This window comes from Pseudorca crassidens, chromosome 18 (genome assembly GCF_039906515.1).
Source record: "Pseudorca crassidens isolate mPseCra1 chromosome 18, mPseCra1.hap1, whole genome shotgun sequence".
Lineage (NCBI taxonomy): Eukaryota > Metazoa > Chordata > Mammalia > Artiodactyla > Delphinidae > Pseudorca > Pseudorca crassidens.
Genome location: NC_090313.1, coordinates 3,402,524 through 3,418,797, shown reverse-complemented (window position 1 = coordinate 3,418,797; position 16,274 = coordinate 3,402,524). Strand labels below are relative to the sequence as shown.

At 49.2% G+C, this 16,274-nt stretch overlaps 1 protein-coding gene across 2 annotated transcripts in view; it reads left to right on the top strand.

The window, feature by feature from the left end:
• Nucleotides 1–16,274, top strand: part of COL4A2 (collagen type IV alpha 2 chain) — a 177,392-nt gene that overhangs the window by 44,235 nt on the left and 116,883 nt on the right. For both annotated transcript variants that reach the window (XM_067713565.1, XM_067713566.1), the window contains exon 4: nucleotides 10,357–10,437. In XM_067713565.1, coding sequence (XP_067569666.1) covers nucleotides 10,357–10,437 — 81 coding nt within the window. The remainder of the gene's footprint in view (nucleotides 1–10,356; nucleotides 10,438–16,274) is intronic.

Sequence of the window (16,274 nt, the reverse complement as noted above, 5' to 3'; positions counted from 1 at the left end):
GACGAGAAACAGAACTAGTTCTCACGTGAGACTTTGAGACTGTTTCGTTCGTAAGTCAACATCTAGGGAAGCCCGGACACGAAGAGGTTCAAGATCAACTTTTGGAATCAAGGGACTAAGCCCTGGTTCAAACTAGATGTCAGCCATAGATTCATAAACATCTCTAAATTTCAAGGAAAATAAATCAGACGTCTTAGGAGCTGAGACCGTGGCTGCCTTGAATATTACGAGAGGCAGCAGATAATGTGCTGGTGACAAATTCTAGAACGTACTCAACAGATGGGAATTAGAAGTGAAAGGGGACGGGAATGCAGATCATCTGGCTGTCAGGTGATGGGAAAAAATACCTTAAAGTGGAGGCGATCTGTGCTTCACATGGGACGCCCTTCGTGCTTCGCGACAGAATTACCTGCGTTTCCAGGCGTCCTCCCTTGGCCCTGTACGTACTCGTAAGGTCGCCTGTCGAGTCCACTGCCCAGCTGGCCCCCACCCATATGGTCCCTGGTTCCTGACAACAGCTGCACGCCCGTGTCCCTGGCTCTTTGCTGTGTACGTTTCAAGTTTCTGGACCAGATGAGGCATCTCCAGATCTCCACCAGCCCCTGCTGGAGGAACGGCAGTGATGCCTGGAATCACGTCGGGTGAAGGCCCTGCGGCTCCAAGGAAGGATGCTGTGAAGGAAGAGGGAGGGGTGCCTCTGGGTGGAGTGTGCGTCACCTGCGCTCAGAGCACGCGGGACCAGTGTCAGCACCTGCACTGGCTCCCACCCGGCCCGGCAGGCCTCCCTCCCTTCCTCGCTAGGGGACACACTGGCGTCCTGCATTCCGTCTCAGGACAGGGGGAGAGGGCCCAGGCGGAGGGTGTGTGACAGGAGACGCCACCCCCTTCCCTGACTCAGCCAGGTGGCCCCCTTGCCTTCATCTGCAGGTGGGCCCACCCACACGCTGAGATCATTCTAGCCCTGGGCAGGGTATTTCTAAGGAAGCGCTGGCTGATGCAGCCTGGCTGGGCTTCCACTCCCATTCCTGTGTCTGAGGCTCTGCGCCAGCAGCCAAGCCAGACCTCATCCTCGTGACCCTCAGATGTAACGGGTGCCGGAGGCTTCACGACAGACGCCGCTGAATTCTCACCCCAGGCCTGGGCGGGGTCACAGTTGTCCTCATTTTGTGCAAAGGGCAGTGCGCTTCAGAAGTTAAGTCATCTCTCTGCCTAGACTCTGCCTTTTGCCGTCTTCTGATGCTCCTGGTCTGTCCATCCCTACTTCCCAACTTTACACACACCCAGCAGCCCCGCCCCGGCGCATCCTCACCGTTGAGTGTAGCAGCTCGAATGCGGGCTGTCATTAGCCTGCTGTCAGTGTCATGAGCGTAACTGGTTTAAATGGGGAGCGTGTTCTGACCTTCGATCTGCCCGCAGCCCTCTCTGTCCTGTCCGGCTCCTGAGATATTGGGGTTCCTTTCCGTTATCCCCGCCGGTCAGTACCCAAGCCCCAGCGTTAAAGTATGGCTGCCTCTGCTGTCTTGTCAACCGCAAGCTCTATTTGGAGAACACAGCTTGCCTTTGAGCAGCCTGGGAAGAAAGAGGAGGTGAAGAAATTGGCCACAGGCTCATGAAAACATGTAAGTGCGCAAGTATGGGTAGGAGAGCGTGTGGCTCATTTCTGTGACTCAGCTGAGGTCCCCGAACGCAGCGCCTCCCAGTCCTGTCTGCCGGGAGGAGCAGTGCCGTCAGAGGTGCTCACTCACCTGGGTGAGAGTCCGTGAGCACCTGTGGGACCTGACGACTCCATCCTAAAAGACCTGTGGCCCTTCATCTCCCCTTGCACGACTCATCCTGTCAGGTTTCCGGTTCCCATCCTGCCCTCCTTTCTTCCCCCAACTCCCAGCCCCAGGAGGACAGATCTCACTGCAGCTCTGTCAGAGATCAGAGTACTTGGTCAGAGTCCACTGGGGTTGTTCATCTAAATGGGCGACCGTTTTGTCCATCAGTTATTCCACTGCCTTTAGCTAGGGACAGTTTGAGGACCATTCCAGAATCGACGCATCTGTTTTGGGTGCCCTTGAAATGTTAAACAAAGGCAACCAAATGGGCTGGATTTCCCACCCAGTTTATTGGGGAGAAGGGTTTTGTTCTGTGTGGAGTGGCTGTGATCTGCACTTCCTCTGCCATATACCCTGCCTTGCTCATACTATGTTGGAATGATTTCCGTAATTTCTAAAGCTGCATGTACGGAAATGGCTTATATTTCCTGTTTTGATAAACTAATAGAACTTTACTGGGAACCTTGTTCCCAAGTTGGCTTTCTCTTTGTTGGCTTCTTTTTAGATTAAAAGGATAATTTTAGAAAGTCCCGCCTGCCCGGAGTTGTGACAAACGCTTGTATAAATTTTTTTTACCTAAAATAGGAAAGATGATTACTTTTTTACAAAAAGGAATGTCTGTCTTTTATGTTAGTCGGAATGGGTTATTCAATAGCCCTCCATACAGGAAGCTTGGGTTGGATGCTGGGGACAATCCAATGGTAAACTATCTGTAAATTCCCTCCAGATTTGCTCTTTTTGGCTGGAGGTATGTTGGCTTAAAAGGCTTTCTTGGACAAGACGTTTCTTGGAACATGTGGAGGACAAAATATTCTTTCTTTGGGGACAAATGAGTTTTGTTCTTGCATCTTCATGTAAATTTGATTAACACTCGTTTCTTCTGTGCAAGTTGAGAACAATGGTGAGCATTTTTTCTTTCTTTTATGTGTATTGTATCAACTTTAAAGAGATTCACATCTGCAGAAAGCTGGGCGCATGTCTGTGGATTTGTCCTCTGAATATACAGGGATGGTTCACACTGGTAGTTAAGAAAGAGCTAGACTTAAAGAGCCTAAGTCATTTGTGTGTATTATTTTCTGGCATCCAAGTGGTTCTTTAAACCTATTTTTAAATGTCCTAAGTATCTGACATGGGGAGAGGTGGCAGTGAGCAGTTCTCTCTGTGTTTGGAAGTGGGGCTGCTCCCCGGACACCTGCACGGGGCACCCACTTGTCACCGGGCTGCCAAGGAAATGCTTTTCCTCTGTGCCTGCCGCTGCGCCATCCCTGATGAAGGCCATGTGACAGCGGCTCCTCCTGATGCCAGCGTATTGCTCAAAGAGGATGCAGGACGGCAGTAAGTGGGACCGGGCGCTCCCTTAATCCTGCAGCCGCTACCCTTGAGCCCTACTGCGACTCTTCCCTGAATTCCAGTGAGAAGTGGCAGAGCAGTCTCTGCAGGCAGCCAGAGAGCCGGTGGCCCAAGGCGGAAAGTCTCTCCTTGAATCTGATAGATGCCTGGTTCAGGAAGCTAGAACCTGGCTTTGCGTAGAACATTCCATGACTTTTGTTCTCCCAGAGAAGAAAGACTCCCCGGGGAGTCTAGACCACGCATCTAGGGTGATTTGCATGCCTGTAGGATGAACTAAAGCCCGTGCAAATAGATGTATTTTTAAATCATTCTATGAGGTAGCGCCTCACACCAGTCAGAATGGCCATCATCAAAAAATCTAGAAACAGTAAATGCTGGAGAGGGTGTGGAGAAAAGGGAACTCTCTTGCACTGTTGGTGGGAATGTAAATTGATACAGCCACTGTGGAGAACAGTATGGAGGTTCCTTAAAGAACTACAAATAAAACTACCATATGACCCAGCAATCCCACTACTGGGCATATACCCTGAGAAAACCATAATTCAAAAGGGTCATGTACCACAATGTTCACTGCAGCTCTATTTACAATAGCCAGGACACGGAAGCAACCTGTGTCCATCATCAGATGAATGGATAAAAAAGATGTGGCACATATATACAAAGGAATATTACTCAGCCATAAAAAGAAATGAAATTGAGTTATTTGCAGTGAGGTGGATGGACCTAGAGTCTGTCACACAGAATGAAGTAAGTCGGAAAGAAAAGCAAGTACTGTATGCCAACGCATATACATGGAATCCCAAAAAAACGGTCCTGATGAACCTAGTGGCAGGGCAGGAATAAAGACGCAGACATAGAGAATGGACTTGAGGACACGGGCTTGGGAGGGGGAAGCTGGGGCGAAGTGAGAGAAGCATCAACATATATACACTCCCAAATGTAAAATAGTTGGCTGGTGGGAAGCAGCTGCATAGCGCAGGGAGACCAGCTGGGCGCTTTGTGACCACCTAGAGGGGTGGGATAGGGAGGGTGGGAGGGAGGCTTAAGAGGGAGGGGATATGGGGATATATGTGTGCATATGGCTGATTCACTTTGTTGTACAACAGAAACTAACACAGCATTGTGAAGCAATTATACCCCAATAAAGATGTATAAAGATTTTTTTTAAAAAGTGTAATGATGCCAAGATTCAGACAAGGCTCCTAAGAAAAGAATTCCCATATAGAAAGCTAACCCAAAAGTCTCTGTTCAGACCTCTCCATGTTGCCCCGGGAAACCATCTGTTGCATTGCATTTGAGTAGAATATGATCCAGGCTTTCTAGAAAATGTATCCTATGGCCTTACATTGCCAGTTGGCTCCTAAGCGTTCCAGGCCGTTTCCAATTCCTAGAATTTCTAATCAGCACAGCAATGCTGGCTACTAATTCGGGACAGGATAAAATTCAGCAAAAAAAAAAAAGTCTTAAAAGGATGCTTTGAGTAAAGAAAAGAGAACTCCCATTTTTTGGCACTGCGATTGATTAGAAGCTCAAACTGTGTCCTGGGTGCTCAGAGCCACCCTACTTGTGCCCCAGGGGGCAGGGGGCAAAGGATGTCGAGGGCTGGCCCTTGTCTAGGATGGACATGCCTGGGTCCACATTAGGCAGGGACACAGTGACCCTGCAGGAAGTAGTACTTTTCTTCCACTGAAGAGATGGCTCCGTGGTTTGCATTGCCTCATTGTCTAGAAGCAAATTCCCCTTTCTCCATGCCAGCCCGTTAACCTAGCGCAGTGCTCCAGACTTCACGTGCTTACCTGGAAATCCTGCTAGAAAGCAGGTTCTGACCCGGGAAACCTGGGGCGGGGTCTGCAATCCTAACTAGCACCGAGGCGATGCTGATGCTGCATCCACACAGCAGGCTGGGGGTAGCGAGGGTGTAGACGGAGCAGCGGCGTGTCAAGCGCGATGGATCGCCTCTTTGACGCTGTGTCTGAGCCCCCGCCTCTAATCAATCAGCCTCCGTCCTCTCCCCATTCCCCTCCCACTCCACTCCTTCTTCGCCAGTATGGGTTTTCTTCCTATTAATTGTTGCAAGGATTACCTCCCCTTCATCTCTTGCAGCTGCAGCTCAGAGACGTTCCTGGTCTGCTGGGCTTCTTACGTTTATGCTGCTTCTCTCTTACTTCCCAAAGCTTATATTTCACATTGAGTTTTCAAAACTACTCCTGTCAGCTCTGCAACACTTTCTGAGATGTCAAGAGCTTACCGTGATGTCGAAATTCATTGTCCCTTAACTCCACTCAATACTCTGTAATGACCTACCTGGGAAAAGAATCTAAAGGAAAGTGGATATATGTATATGTATAACTGATTCCCTGTGCTGTACACCTGAAACTAACACAACATTGTAAATCAACCCTCCTCCAATAAAAGTTGATTTTTAAAGAATGGAAAATTTCTGTAGAAAAAGAACTTCACGTCCTTCCCCCGTGTCCCAGCAAGCTAAATTCCTCTGCCTTCCCTGGAAGGAGCGGATGAGGCCAGTGGGGCTGGTCTCTAGTCTGGTGGCGGAAGAGGTGGCTGCCAGGATGGGAGTGTCCTCAGTGATGCTCGTTCATCTGCTGACGGAAGTAGCGATGCATCCCCCTGGTGCCCCTCCTTCCACAGTTTGGAAGTTAGAGCCCCGGTCTGAAATGATCACGCATCTTGGTAGCAGCGGAGATGGTTCTTGGTTGAGAAGTAGGATTCAGGATGTCCCAGGCCATGGGCTGTCTGTCTTGGACGATAGATCAGCAATGAGTTGAAATGGAGTCCTGGCCCGGAAGCAACGTGGGTGCATCCTAAGGGTCATGAGAAGGGTGGGTTCCAATTCGCTGCAATCCTAGCTGCTCCGAGTCCTGGTGATAACGATGCTGGGCCTGAGGGCTGGTGGCTCCCCGTCTGTCCCCACGGTTCCAGCAGCAGAGGCCTTGGGTTACACGGCAGGAGGTCGGCCTCTCAGGGTGGGCGCGCACGGAGGAACGGGGCGCAACGCAGGAGAAAGGCCGGCGCTCAGCCCTCTGTGCCGCCAGGCGTGGTTTGACATGTGGGGCTTCCTTCTCTCTTATTCGCTCCGAACCACCCCCTTCTTCATGGCACTTGCCATGACTGAAATGATGGAGGTTTCGTTCTCGTCTACTTGTTTACATGGTCTCTTCCCCACTGTGTACCCGCGGCCAGCACCGTGCATCACCCAGAGTAAACACTGGAGAAGGAAGGGAGGGAGGGACGGAGGGACGGAGGGAGGGAGGGAGGAGTGAACTTGCAAAGTGAAAAGGTGGATAAGTGATCTCCTTCCAGCTGCCATATGTGTTTGGAACTGCGAGTTAGGGTTCCTTGGCTGACGCAGTTGAAGGAAAGTGTTTCCCTGAATGCTCCGGGCTGGGAAGCGTGTGGTGAAGGCTCCTCCGGGGCCCGGAGCCTGGGTGGGTTTCTGTGTGACGGTGGGGCAGAGGAACCCGTGCGTGTTGGATTCGAACGTTCTCCAGGGATGGGAGTCCTTGCAGTCTTCACGGATCTTCAGCATTGGTCCTACGGGGCCGTGAGCGCTTGTCTGCGCTGGGATGAAGGGTGTCCAAACCAGGGCGAGCGTTTGGCCTGCTCGGTGAATAGATGGAGCTGGTCCGTGACAGTGAGTCTCCAGGAGCCTCCTGGCCCTGGGAGCTGCATCTCCCACCGAGATGCTGGACACTGACCTCGGTGACCTGCAGGGGAGCTCAGGGAGAGCTGCTGCCGGAGTATTGCTCCACACCGTGTGACCGACGGGGATTCGGACTTGAAGTGAGGAACTAATGGAGGATTGAATTGATGTTTCTGAGAGAGCTTGGACCTCTCGGTGAAATCATGCCCTCCTGGAAACTCTGAAGTTAAGGTGTGAGCCAGGGCCAGCTTGTCATCTTGGAGGGTGGGGGGCGGACTCTTGAGGTGGGTGTGAGGTGGGGAGGAAGCTTGTCACCTTCATTAGGAGCCGACAAGAGGACCACGGTCGGTCTTTGAGTCGTGCTGAGCCGTAAACTCGGGCGTGGACTCAAGGGCTTGGGTTGGGCAGTGGTTGGACTGAGCTTTTCTTGGGGGGTGGGGCTGGAACACAGACGCAGGACCCCACGTAGCACTTCAGACACTCCTCATCCGAGGCCCTCAGGAGGGTATATGTACCTTGAGAATGTTCCAGAGCCCAGGTCCTGTCGGAGGAATGCCAGGGCTCAGCCTGCGACTTGTTCAGCCTCTGAGAGATGTCTGGAGCACTTGCCCCGCCCTAGTGAAGTAAATACTTCTGTTCATCCTGGAGACCTGACATTCCAGAAGGAGGTACTTAGGGCTCTTGTCGCTGTTGGAATTCTTCCGAGCCCCTCTGTGGGATATGTAAGATGCCGATGGGAAACACGCACGGGAGGGCTGGAGTTTCCATGATGGAGATTGGCTTGTTGGGTGGAGGGCTGCTTCTCTACAATGTCTCCCTCACCTCCTGTGTCGGGGTATCTGAACCACGCGCACGTGGTTGAAAAGCATTGAGGCCAGGAGTTTTCAAGCCTGTAAGTCTTAGTTCCAGAAGCAGAAAAGTGCTATTGAATTTGAGCGGGTTGTGAAGAACTCATTGCTATAACTAAATCCAGTGCATGTCCTAAACCTAGAACAGAAAGTCTGTTAGATCGATTTGAAACCATTAAAGTCATTTCAACCATTGATGTATATACAGGGATTTGGCAAGTGGCTTTACAGTCAAAATTAGAAAGAGCCTGTGAAACACCAGATGGGGAACAGGGGCTTACGCTTCACCCTTCAGCCTGAGGAGTCCCCCTACCCTTTCCAGACAACTGGTAAACGAATTATGATTGTGTGAGCCAGGGACACCTTGCCAGGGCACCTATTCGCGTCACGGTCGTACATGGTACAAAGGACAAATGCGGCGGCCCATCCAGGCTCCTCTCACTTTGGTGCTCATCGTCACCCACATGCCGATGGCTTGGCACGGAGCTGGTTGTAAAAAAAGCAAATATGCCAAATTGTGGGATTTAGAAATGAGCCCCACTGAAGTTAAACACTGAAGCCATAAAAAAAAATTGGCAAATACCTTGTATCATATTTGAAGGGCATGAAAGGATTTTATCCACGTTTGCTCTCACGTTGTGGAGCTTGGGCGTTCCCATTGCCTTAGGACAGAAGGATAACCAAGAGGTTCAAAAGGCTTTAGAGGTGCTGGTTTCTTTAAAGGGTTTGAGATTTTCAGATTTTTTTGAATTCTTCAAAGTAGTGACTGATGCCACCAGTTTTAGATTAGTAAAGAATGATAATAAGAACAAAACCTGTGAAACTCTCAAATGAGACCTCTCGGTAGAAAGCAGTTAGCAAAGGAAAGGAATGTATCACCTCTACAGAAAGGACAGTGCATTGCTGATGAGGTCTAAGGTCAGCTCTGGCCAGATGGTGTTGAGTCAGGGTTTACTCGTGTGCCCGCTAAGGTTGACCGTCCAGGAAGCCTCGTGCCGGTAGGAGCTGCCGAGGTGGCCAGGCAGCCCCATCTGCACCTCGACGTGAACCTTCGGGAACGGGGAAGATGCCGGCAGATGTGCTAACACAAACAACAGGCAGAAAACTTCAGAGGGAGTCCCCAAGTGACCCCCTGTTTAGTCACTGAGACAACTCAGGCGAGGATGGAGTCGCTATGGTGAAACGCGGTTTTGTTTAAAGCTGGGATGGGTTCTGTTGTCGGGAAGTGTTGTCTGCTCCGTAAGGTTTGGCTGAGTGCTCCCCAGAGCTCACCGCGCCCAGGGTCCCCACCGGATGGGCTGCATGGGGGATCCGAACAGTCTGGCCAAGAGTGACGAGCCAGCAACAGGGAAGACATATGGGAACATATGTTTATGTATGACTGATTCACTTTGTTATAAAGCAGAAACTAACACACCATTGTAAAGCAATTATACCCCAATAAAGATGTTAAAAAAAAAAAAAAAAAAGAGTGACAAGCCAGACGGAGGTTCCCCAGTGACCAGCTGTGCTTACTCGCCTGTCAGGGGTGACGGGGGTGGGAGTGGGCAGGGCCGACACTTGGCCGAGCAGAGAGTGGGGAGAAGACGGCCAATCTGATTGTCATTTCCTACTCAAAATATTTAGTGCTGTGGACACTGTCTGAAAGGAAGAGCTCAGACACGGTCCAATCTCCAAGCCCATCTTTTGCCTGAAATTCTGAGATAGAGGGCAAGAAATAAGTGCATTTTTCCTCGCTGGAGTCGTCCAGCCGAGAGCTCGCCCAGCCGTCCACTAAAGTCATCAAGGAGTTCTATCTCGGTGTCTGACGAAAAGTTCACGGAGGTCACCCCAACCCGACTGAATAAATACTTAAGAGAAGCCTCTTCCCCAACCCCTCCTCTTCGGCACCCTATATGAGCACGTCTCAGGGAAAGGGAAGGGGCGCGGGGCTTCTCCGTGGATGGCGGGTACCCTGTGATGGAGGTGAGGGTTTGTCATCCTACCAGGTGTATTTGCAAATTCTGCCTCCGGATCAGAAGCCCCTTCTCCCTGTAATTCACCGGGACCCGTGCTGTGTAATGGGGCCTGGAGTGCCCTGCGCGTTTATCTTAAACCCCATCCTACTCAGCCTTGGACGCCTCCTCCCAGAATCCATCCCCCACCTTGCCAGGCAGAATGAAGGGCTGCTTCCTACGTGCCTGGACTCCTCCTCCAAGCCAAAGGGCTTAACACAGTATCCAAGGCTCACTTCACGTGGGATCCCTGGATCCAGGCAAAGTTCTCCTTGACTTTCGAGCCCCAGGATCTAGCTTGGTGTCTGGCATTTAATAGACACTGGAAAAAGGCTTATTGACCGTAGAAGGTACAGCAGCAAGAGCGACCTTGATGTAAACTGTGGACTTTGGGTGGTGATGGTGTCAGTGGAGGTTCACGGATGGTAACGAATGTCCCGTCTGGTGAGGGATGTTTTCGGTTGAGAGGTTGGGGCCCGGGGGAGCTGTGCATGAAGTCTCTGTACCTTTTGCTATGGACCTAGAACTGCTCTGAAAATTAAATTCTATTTTTTTAAAGACTTACTGAAAGTTTTGAATGAGTAGTTGTTAGAATTGGAAGGGCTCTTAGCACCTGGCACTATGACGCATAGTGTAGCTGCAGTGTTGTGGTAACTTCTCTGCTTTGTGTTTCATTTTTGCAGGGCGTGAAGAAGTTCGATGTGCCCTGTGGAGGGAGAGACTGCAGTGGGGGCTGCCAGTGCTATCCCGAGAAAGGAGGATGGGTAAGTCGCAGCACTGCAGTATTATCTTCCTTACACATCCATTTTGAACGAAGTGCCGCATCCTGCCTGGTTAAGTCCTTTGCATACATTCCTAAGAAATTTAATACAGGCGCGTTCTTTCCCACAAAGCAAACAATAATATAATGCAAAATTGGGTCGATTTATACCACTTTCTTAATACATTGAGAACAGCGTTAACTTTCTCAAGCCTCTTTTCTCTTGTTTGTTGTCACAAATACACGTGTATGCATATAGGTACCCATCATGCAACTGCGTTTTATATTTCTATCATATATAAGCATACATTTTGTAAAAACACTGCCTAAAGAAAGCATAGTCGCATTTATACCGCAATAGCCATTTAAACTGGAGGGCGCTGCCATTATACCGCTGAGAATCGCTTTGGCTTTTAAAATGATCCCACTCATTCCCTGAATGCCCTTTATGTAAAGCCCACTTCATAGGTAAGTCAGAGAAAAACGGTCCCCCCAAATGATCACCGTAACATCTGGCAGAGTTTGAAATACGGACCTGATTTTGGGTGTCATACGTTCAATCAAAGTGTAGCCTTTAAAGCTGATGTTTGAGTCTTGGTATTGCTGATTTTAAAAAGGAATTGTTTACACGTCTAAGCCCATTTTGGTGTGTGGCACTGTGGGAAGCAGTATTTCGTTTTACATCACAAAGTCTTCTGAGTCCTTACGCTTTGGAATCACGCAGTTCCCTCTAGGACTCGTGCTTGTCCGATGCCAGGTAGTAAGAGGCCACTGGGGCTTCTCGCCTGCATTGCCCTGTCCTTGTTGGAACCAGGAATTACAGCCATCCTCGGGGGCTCCAAATGAGTTTCACCAAGTTGAATTCTAAAGTCAGTTTTCAAAGTAGCCGTGCTCCATCCCTACCCACCAGGAGGAAGAGACGTCTGGTTGGAGACCTGCCTCTGAGGTTGGGTGTCATACCCTACATCCTTCCCTACCTGAGTCGCCCCCAAAAGTCAAATACGTAAAAGGCGTGGCAGGGAACCCCTTTATAAATGTGGTGGGCTTATGTACTAACATGCGACTCCCCATTATTTTAGTGGCATAGCTCACAGTTGAGGAGTGATCTTCTGCCAGGAGATCAAAGCTTCCGTCTCCACGGGCTGTGTTCATCGTGACAGTTTCTGCTGTTGTTGCTTTAATAAAGGGTTCCTCTGCTTGGAGTGGGGACTTTATGCTTAAGCAGTTGCTAGTTGAAGATGCTTTATCAGCATTTAACAAGGAGAAGTATTTTTAAATATATGGAAACCGTTCCATGAGACTTAAATTCCCCTGGGGTCCCTTGCTATAGATTTTCCCAGCGATGGTTCTGGGGCAGTGGTGAAAAGCCTGACTGCGGGGCTCTCCCCTCCCCAGCGCTTGGCTAGCTTAGCCTTCTGCGGTCACAAAGAAGGCAAACGAGTGTTGTACAAGCATCTGTGAGACATGCCCGAGTTGGAGGGACCCCAGCTCTGATAGGACCTGCATTCTCCCTGGGATCTGCCAAACAAACCCAGACTGAGTAGAAGGGGGCTGGGTCTGTTCTTTTTCAATCTTTATGATTAGTTAACATAGAACCAATACGTGAACATAACTCCCATAATGCTTTTGCAAGAACGCTGTTCTTCCATAAAGGTAGTTCATTCTGATTGTTTCTGTATGCGATGCCGTCTGCACAGCAGTGGATTCTTAAATGACGCTGAGGGTCTTCTCAAAGAGGTCATCAGAAGAGAATTTCTGCAGGTCCCCTAGTTTACAGCAGAGGTGTTATTTCCTGTCATCCCTGATTAAGAAAATACCTTGTCTCTGTTTCTACGTATTGCCAAAAAGTAGAAAATGACACCTTCTGGTTAATTTCATTAACATGAGTGACCTAGCATGGGCTTGACTTTCCTTCAGACACATTATCAATCTTGGTCAAACTAAGTTGAGACTTGGCAGTTGTCCGGGTAGTTTGTTCAAGAGCCAGGGCCAGCGGTACCCCACCAGGGGACTGGCCTGCAGGTGCCACTCTCTGGAGCGTTTGGAGTCATGAAGAGAGACGTAGACCCCGTTCCTGGACCCCACAGATCCAACCCCAGTGGTTCTAACTGTCAGCACCCGGGGCTGCCCGACTGATTCAGGTGTGCTATTGAATATTGATCAGTAAGGTGATAGGAATGGCTGACGGTAAGAGATCAGAAGAAAACCCAGTGAGGAGAAATAACTAACCCCATTTATCATTGTCTACAGGGTGAGCCCAGCGTATTACTGAAGATATTTATTGTTAGGACAGTCGCATGTACTTTACACAGTCATTTATGAAAATAGAATGTCCGTGTCCATTCTACGAACCTGGTGTGTGTATATTAAATATTTGTTCATTAACAAGTCTGCCCAGATGGGATCCTATCGAAAGCAGAGCTATTTCTGCCCTGCTTTGGGATGGGTAGTATTTTTCAGAAGTCATGTAATACACAAAAATAGCCGTGGGTGGATTTTGCCACTCTGAGAGCTGTGTGCATAGTTTGTTCTTTCCCACAGCTTCCCCTGGGGTCCCTCGCTGTCTGTTTTCCCCTCGGTGCCACCGTAGCAGCTGTGACGGGGCCTGGCTGCAGAGCCACGCTCCCCGAGCTCCGGGCTCACTCTGCCTTATATGGGCACGGGGTCCAGTTAATGTTTTCCTCGCCATGGTGACAGCCAACACCAGAAACTGTATGTCACTGGGTAACTTGTAGACTCTACACAGAAATCACAAAGGTACTGTGGATTCTGGTTCCAAAGGACTTCTCGTCCTAACCGAGAGAGCAAGCTCTGTATCGAGCCAGACTCCCCGCCCTGGAGTGGCGGGTGGCGCGTTGTCACAGGAAGAGAATTGCGTCTCGCAGACAGAGCCAGCCGCCCCGTGGACCATTCCAGCAAATCGGTAGAGGGGGCAGGAAGGGGGGGAGCTGAGGCCCAGCGGTCTGCGCACCCTTCGCTCCCGGGCCAGCGCTGGGAGGTGCAGAGGGTGCCCTAGCCACACCTGCCAGTTCTCATGGGAGGACAGTGACATTTGGGGCTAAGTGACTTGCTCCAGTCTCAGTCCAGAACCGAACTCGAGCTCTCCGACTCTCAGATGAGTTCGTGTTCCAGTCCAGTAATCTTTTGTGTCTGCACACCTCTGGCCAGATGTTAACCTATATGGAGGAGATTCCAGGGGATGGGGGGAAGCACACAGTCAGAGAAAAGAGGTTTTGCTGTCTTGACTCAAGAGTTGTGATTCTCTAGCCAGTTTTCCAGCCATCTCTTCAGTTGCTTAGTGAATCCAAAAAGTAAATAACTTGAAGAAGTGAGTTAACGTGGTTAGATCTGGAGACTGTCATACAGAGTGAAATACGTCAGAAAGAGAAAAACAAATATCGTATATTAAGAAATGAGTTAAGACTTTGTTGTTGTTAGAGGGTTTCAACTTCAAATAATCCCTATTAAGTATACTGGAGTAATTAGAAAGTGTAAGTCCTAATCCAGCAGTACTCCACAGGGTGCTGTCCACAACGAAAGGCAACTAACTAAATTCTCGGACTTTCTCCACCGCTAATGGTCACATACTCGTCACGCCAGACAAAGATGTCCAGCCCCCATATCTTTTTCTATTCTTTTTGCTTTTTTACTGAAGTATAGTCGATTTACAACAATTCGGGTGTACAGCCAAGTGATTCAGGTTTAAATATATGTATGTGAATCTGTATTCTTTTCCAGATTCTTTTCTGTCATAGGTTATTACAAGATATTGAATAGAGTTCCGTGTGCTATGCAGTAGGTCCTTGTTGTCTATTTTAGACATAGTAGTGTGTATCTGTTAATCCCAAACTCCTACTAATTTATCCCTCCGTCCCCTTCCCCTTTCCCCTTTGGTAACCGTAAGTTTGTTTTCTACGTCTGTGAGTTTATTTCGGTTTTGTAAATAAGTTCATTTGTATCATTTTTTTAGATTCTACATATAAATGATATCATTTGATACCTATCTTTCTCTGACTTACTTCACTTAGTGGGATAATCTCTAGGTCGATCCACATCTCTGCAAATTACACAATTTCATTCCTTTTTATGGCTGAGTAATATTCCATTGTATATATGTACCACATCTTCTTTATCCATTCCTCTGTTGACGGACATTTAGGTTGCTGCCATGTCTTGGCTATTGTAAATAGTGCTGCTATCAACATTGGGGGGCATGTATCTTTTCAAAGCATGGTTTTCTTCGGATATATGCCCAGTAGTGGGATTGCTGGGCCGTATGGTAGTTCTATTTTCAGTTTTTTAAGGAACCTCCACACTGTTCTCCATAGTGGCTGCACCAATTTACATTCCCACCAACACTGTAGGAGTGTAGGTGGGCTCCCTTTTGTCCTCTTTTTCTTTTTTTTAAAGAATGGTAACATTTTTATTTATTTATTTTTTTTAATTTTTGGCTGTGTTGGGTCTTCGTTTCTGTGCATGGGCTTTCTCTAGTTGTGGCAAGCGGGGACCACTCTTCATTGCGGTGCACGGGCCTCTCACTATCACGGCCTCTTTTGTTGCAGAGCACAGGCTCCAGACACGCAGGCTCAGTAGTTGTGGCTCACGGGCCTAGTTGCTCCGCGGCATGTGGGATCTTCCCAGACCAGGGCTCGAACCCGTGTCCCCTGCATCGGCAGGCAGATTCTCAACCACTGCGCCACCAGGGAAGCCCTGTCCTCTTTTTCTATTCTTTTTCTTCTTTCTTTCTCTACGCACGGTGGAGATGGAAGGTAGTTGAGCTGCAAGCATCAGAGAGAATTTCTGTTACAGAATTTCTGTCACAGAATTTCTGTCACAGCAGAGTGACTGCCTCCATGTGATACAAAGCTTCATAGTATAGAAAACAGGAGAGAGAACAGGGGAGGCATCTGATTCAACAGATAGAGATGCCTTTGCCATTGTGCATTACCTCACCAAAAAGGTTGTGAAGTTCTCAGATTTTTCCAACCGAGGTCAATTTTAATTCATTATCTCAGTTACTCAGTCAGGTTCCTGTTCCCCTGACACTTTTTTGACCATAAACTCAGATCAGATAGGCGATTTCAACCTTTTAATGGCATTAACCTTCGCAAGACGCCTGTTTTCCTAGGCAATCAGGTATTCAGAAATTGGTTCATACAAAGACCGAGTAAGGCCCAAACATTGGGAATTACTGAGGTGGTTAGACGGCCTGTCAAGCTGCGGTGGGAAAAGGAGAAACCACCACTGTGACTGGTCCCAGAGGTGAACCACCAACCCGGAGGGAGGGACCCGGCATCTCCCCATCACTGTGCAGTCATCCCCCCCATGTTCGCCCTCCACGGGCCTGGCAGCAGGAGCCCCAAGACTGGAGCCTCAGCTCCTGGAAGGGTGCAGTTGACAAGCTCACTCACTTAAGCAAAGGCTGAGAACCGGCGCAAGTTGTGCTTGGCCGTTGCATTTTTTTTCATGTAGCTAAGAGTTTCCCACAGTCTGTGGGTCCCTGGACTTGGGTCAAAGTATGAGCAAATAATTCTCGACCTTACAAGATTCCTTAAATTCAACAATATAAATCAAAGTGAGAGAAACCGGAGAGAAACGGAGTGAGAGAGGAAGCAAAGTGTGAACACAAAGCTCTCGGAGATGGGTGGTGACGGATGGATGGGGTGCAGGAGACTCAGGCCTTGGCCCTCGCCTGTCAGCCCAGGTAGGCAGCAACCAAGAGATGCAGGAAGCAGACGTGTAGCATCAGGGAAGGGAGCAGAGGGGCCCTGAGCAGCTCTGAACCACAGTCACTGTGGCAATAAGGTCTCTTACAAGGAGAGCTGTAGTCTCGCTGATGGC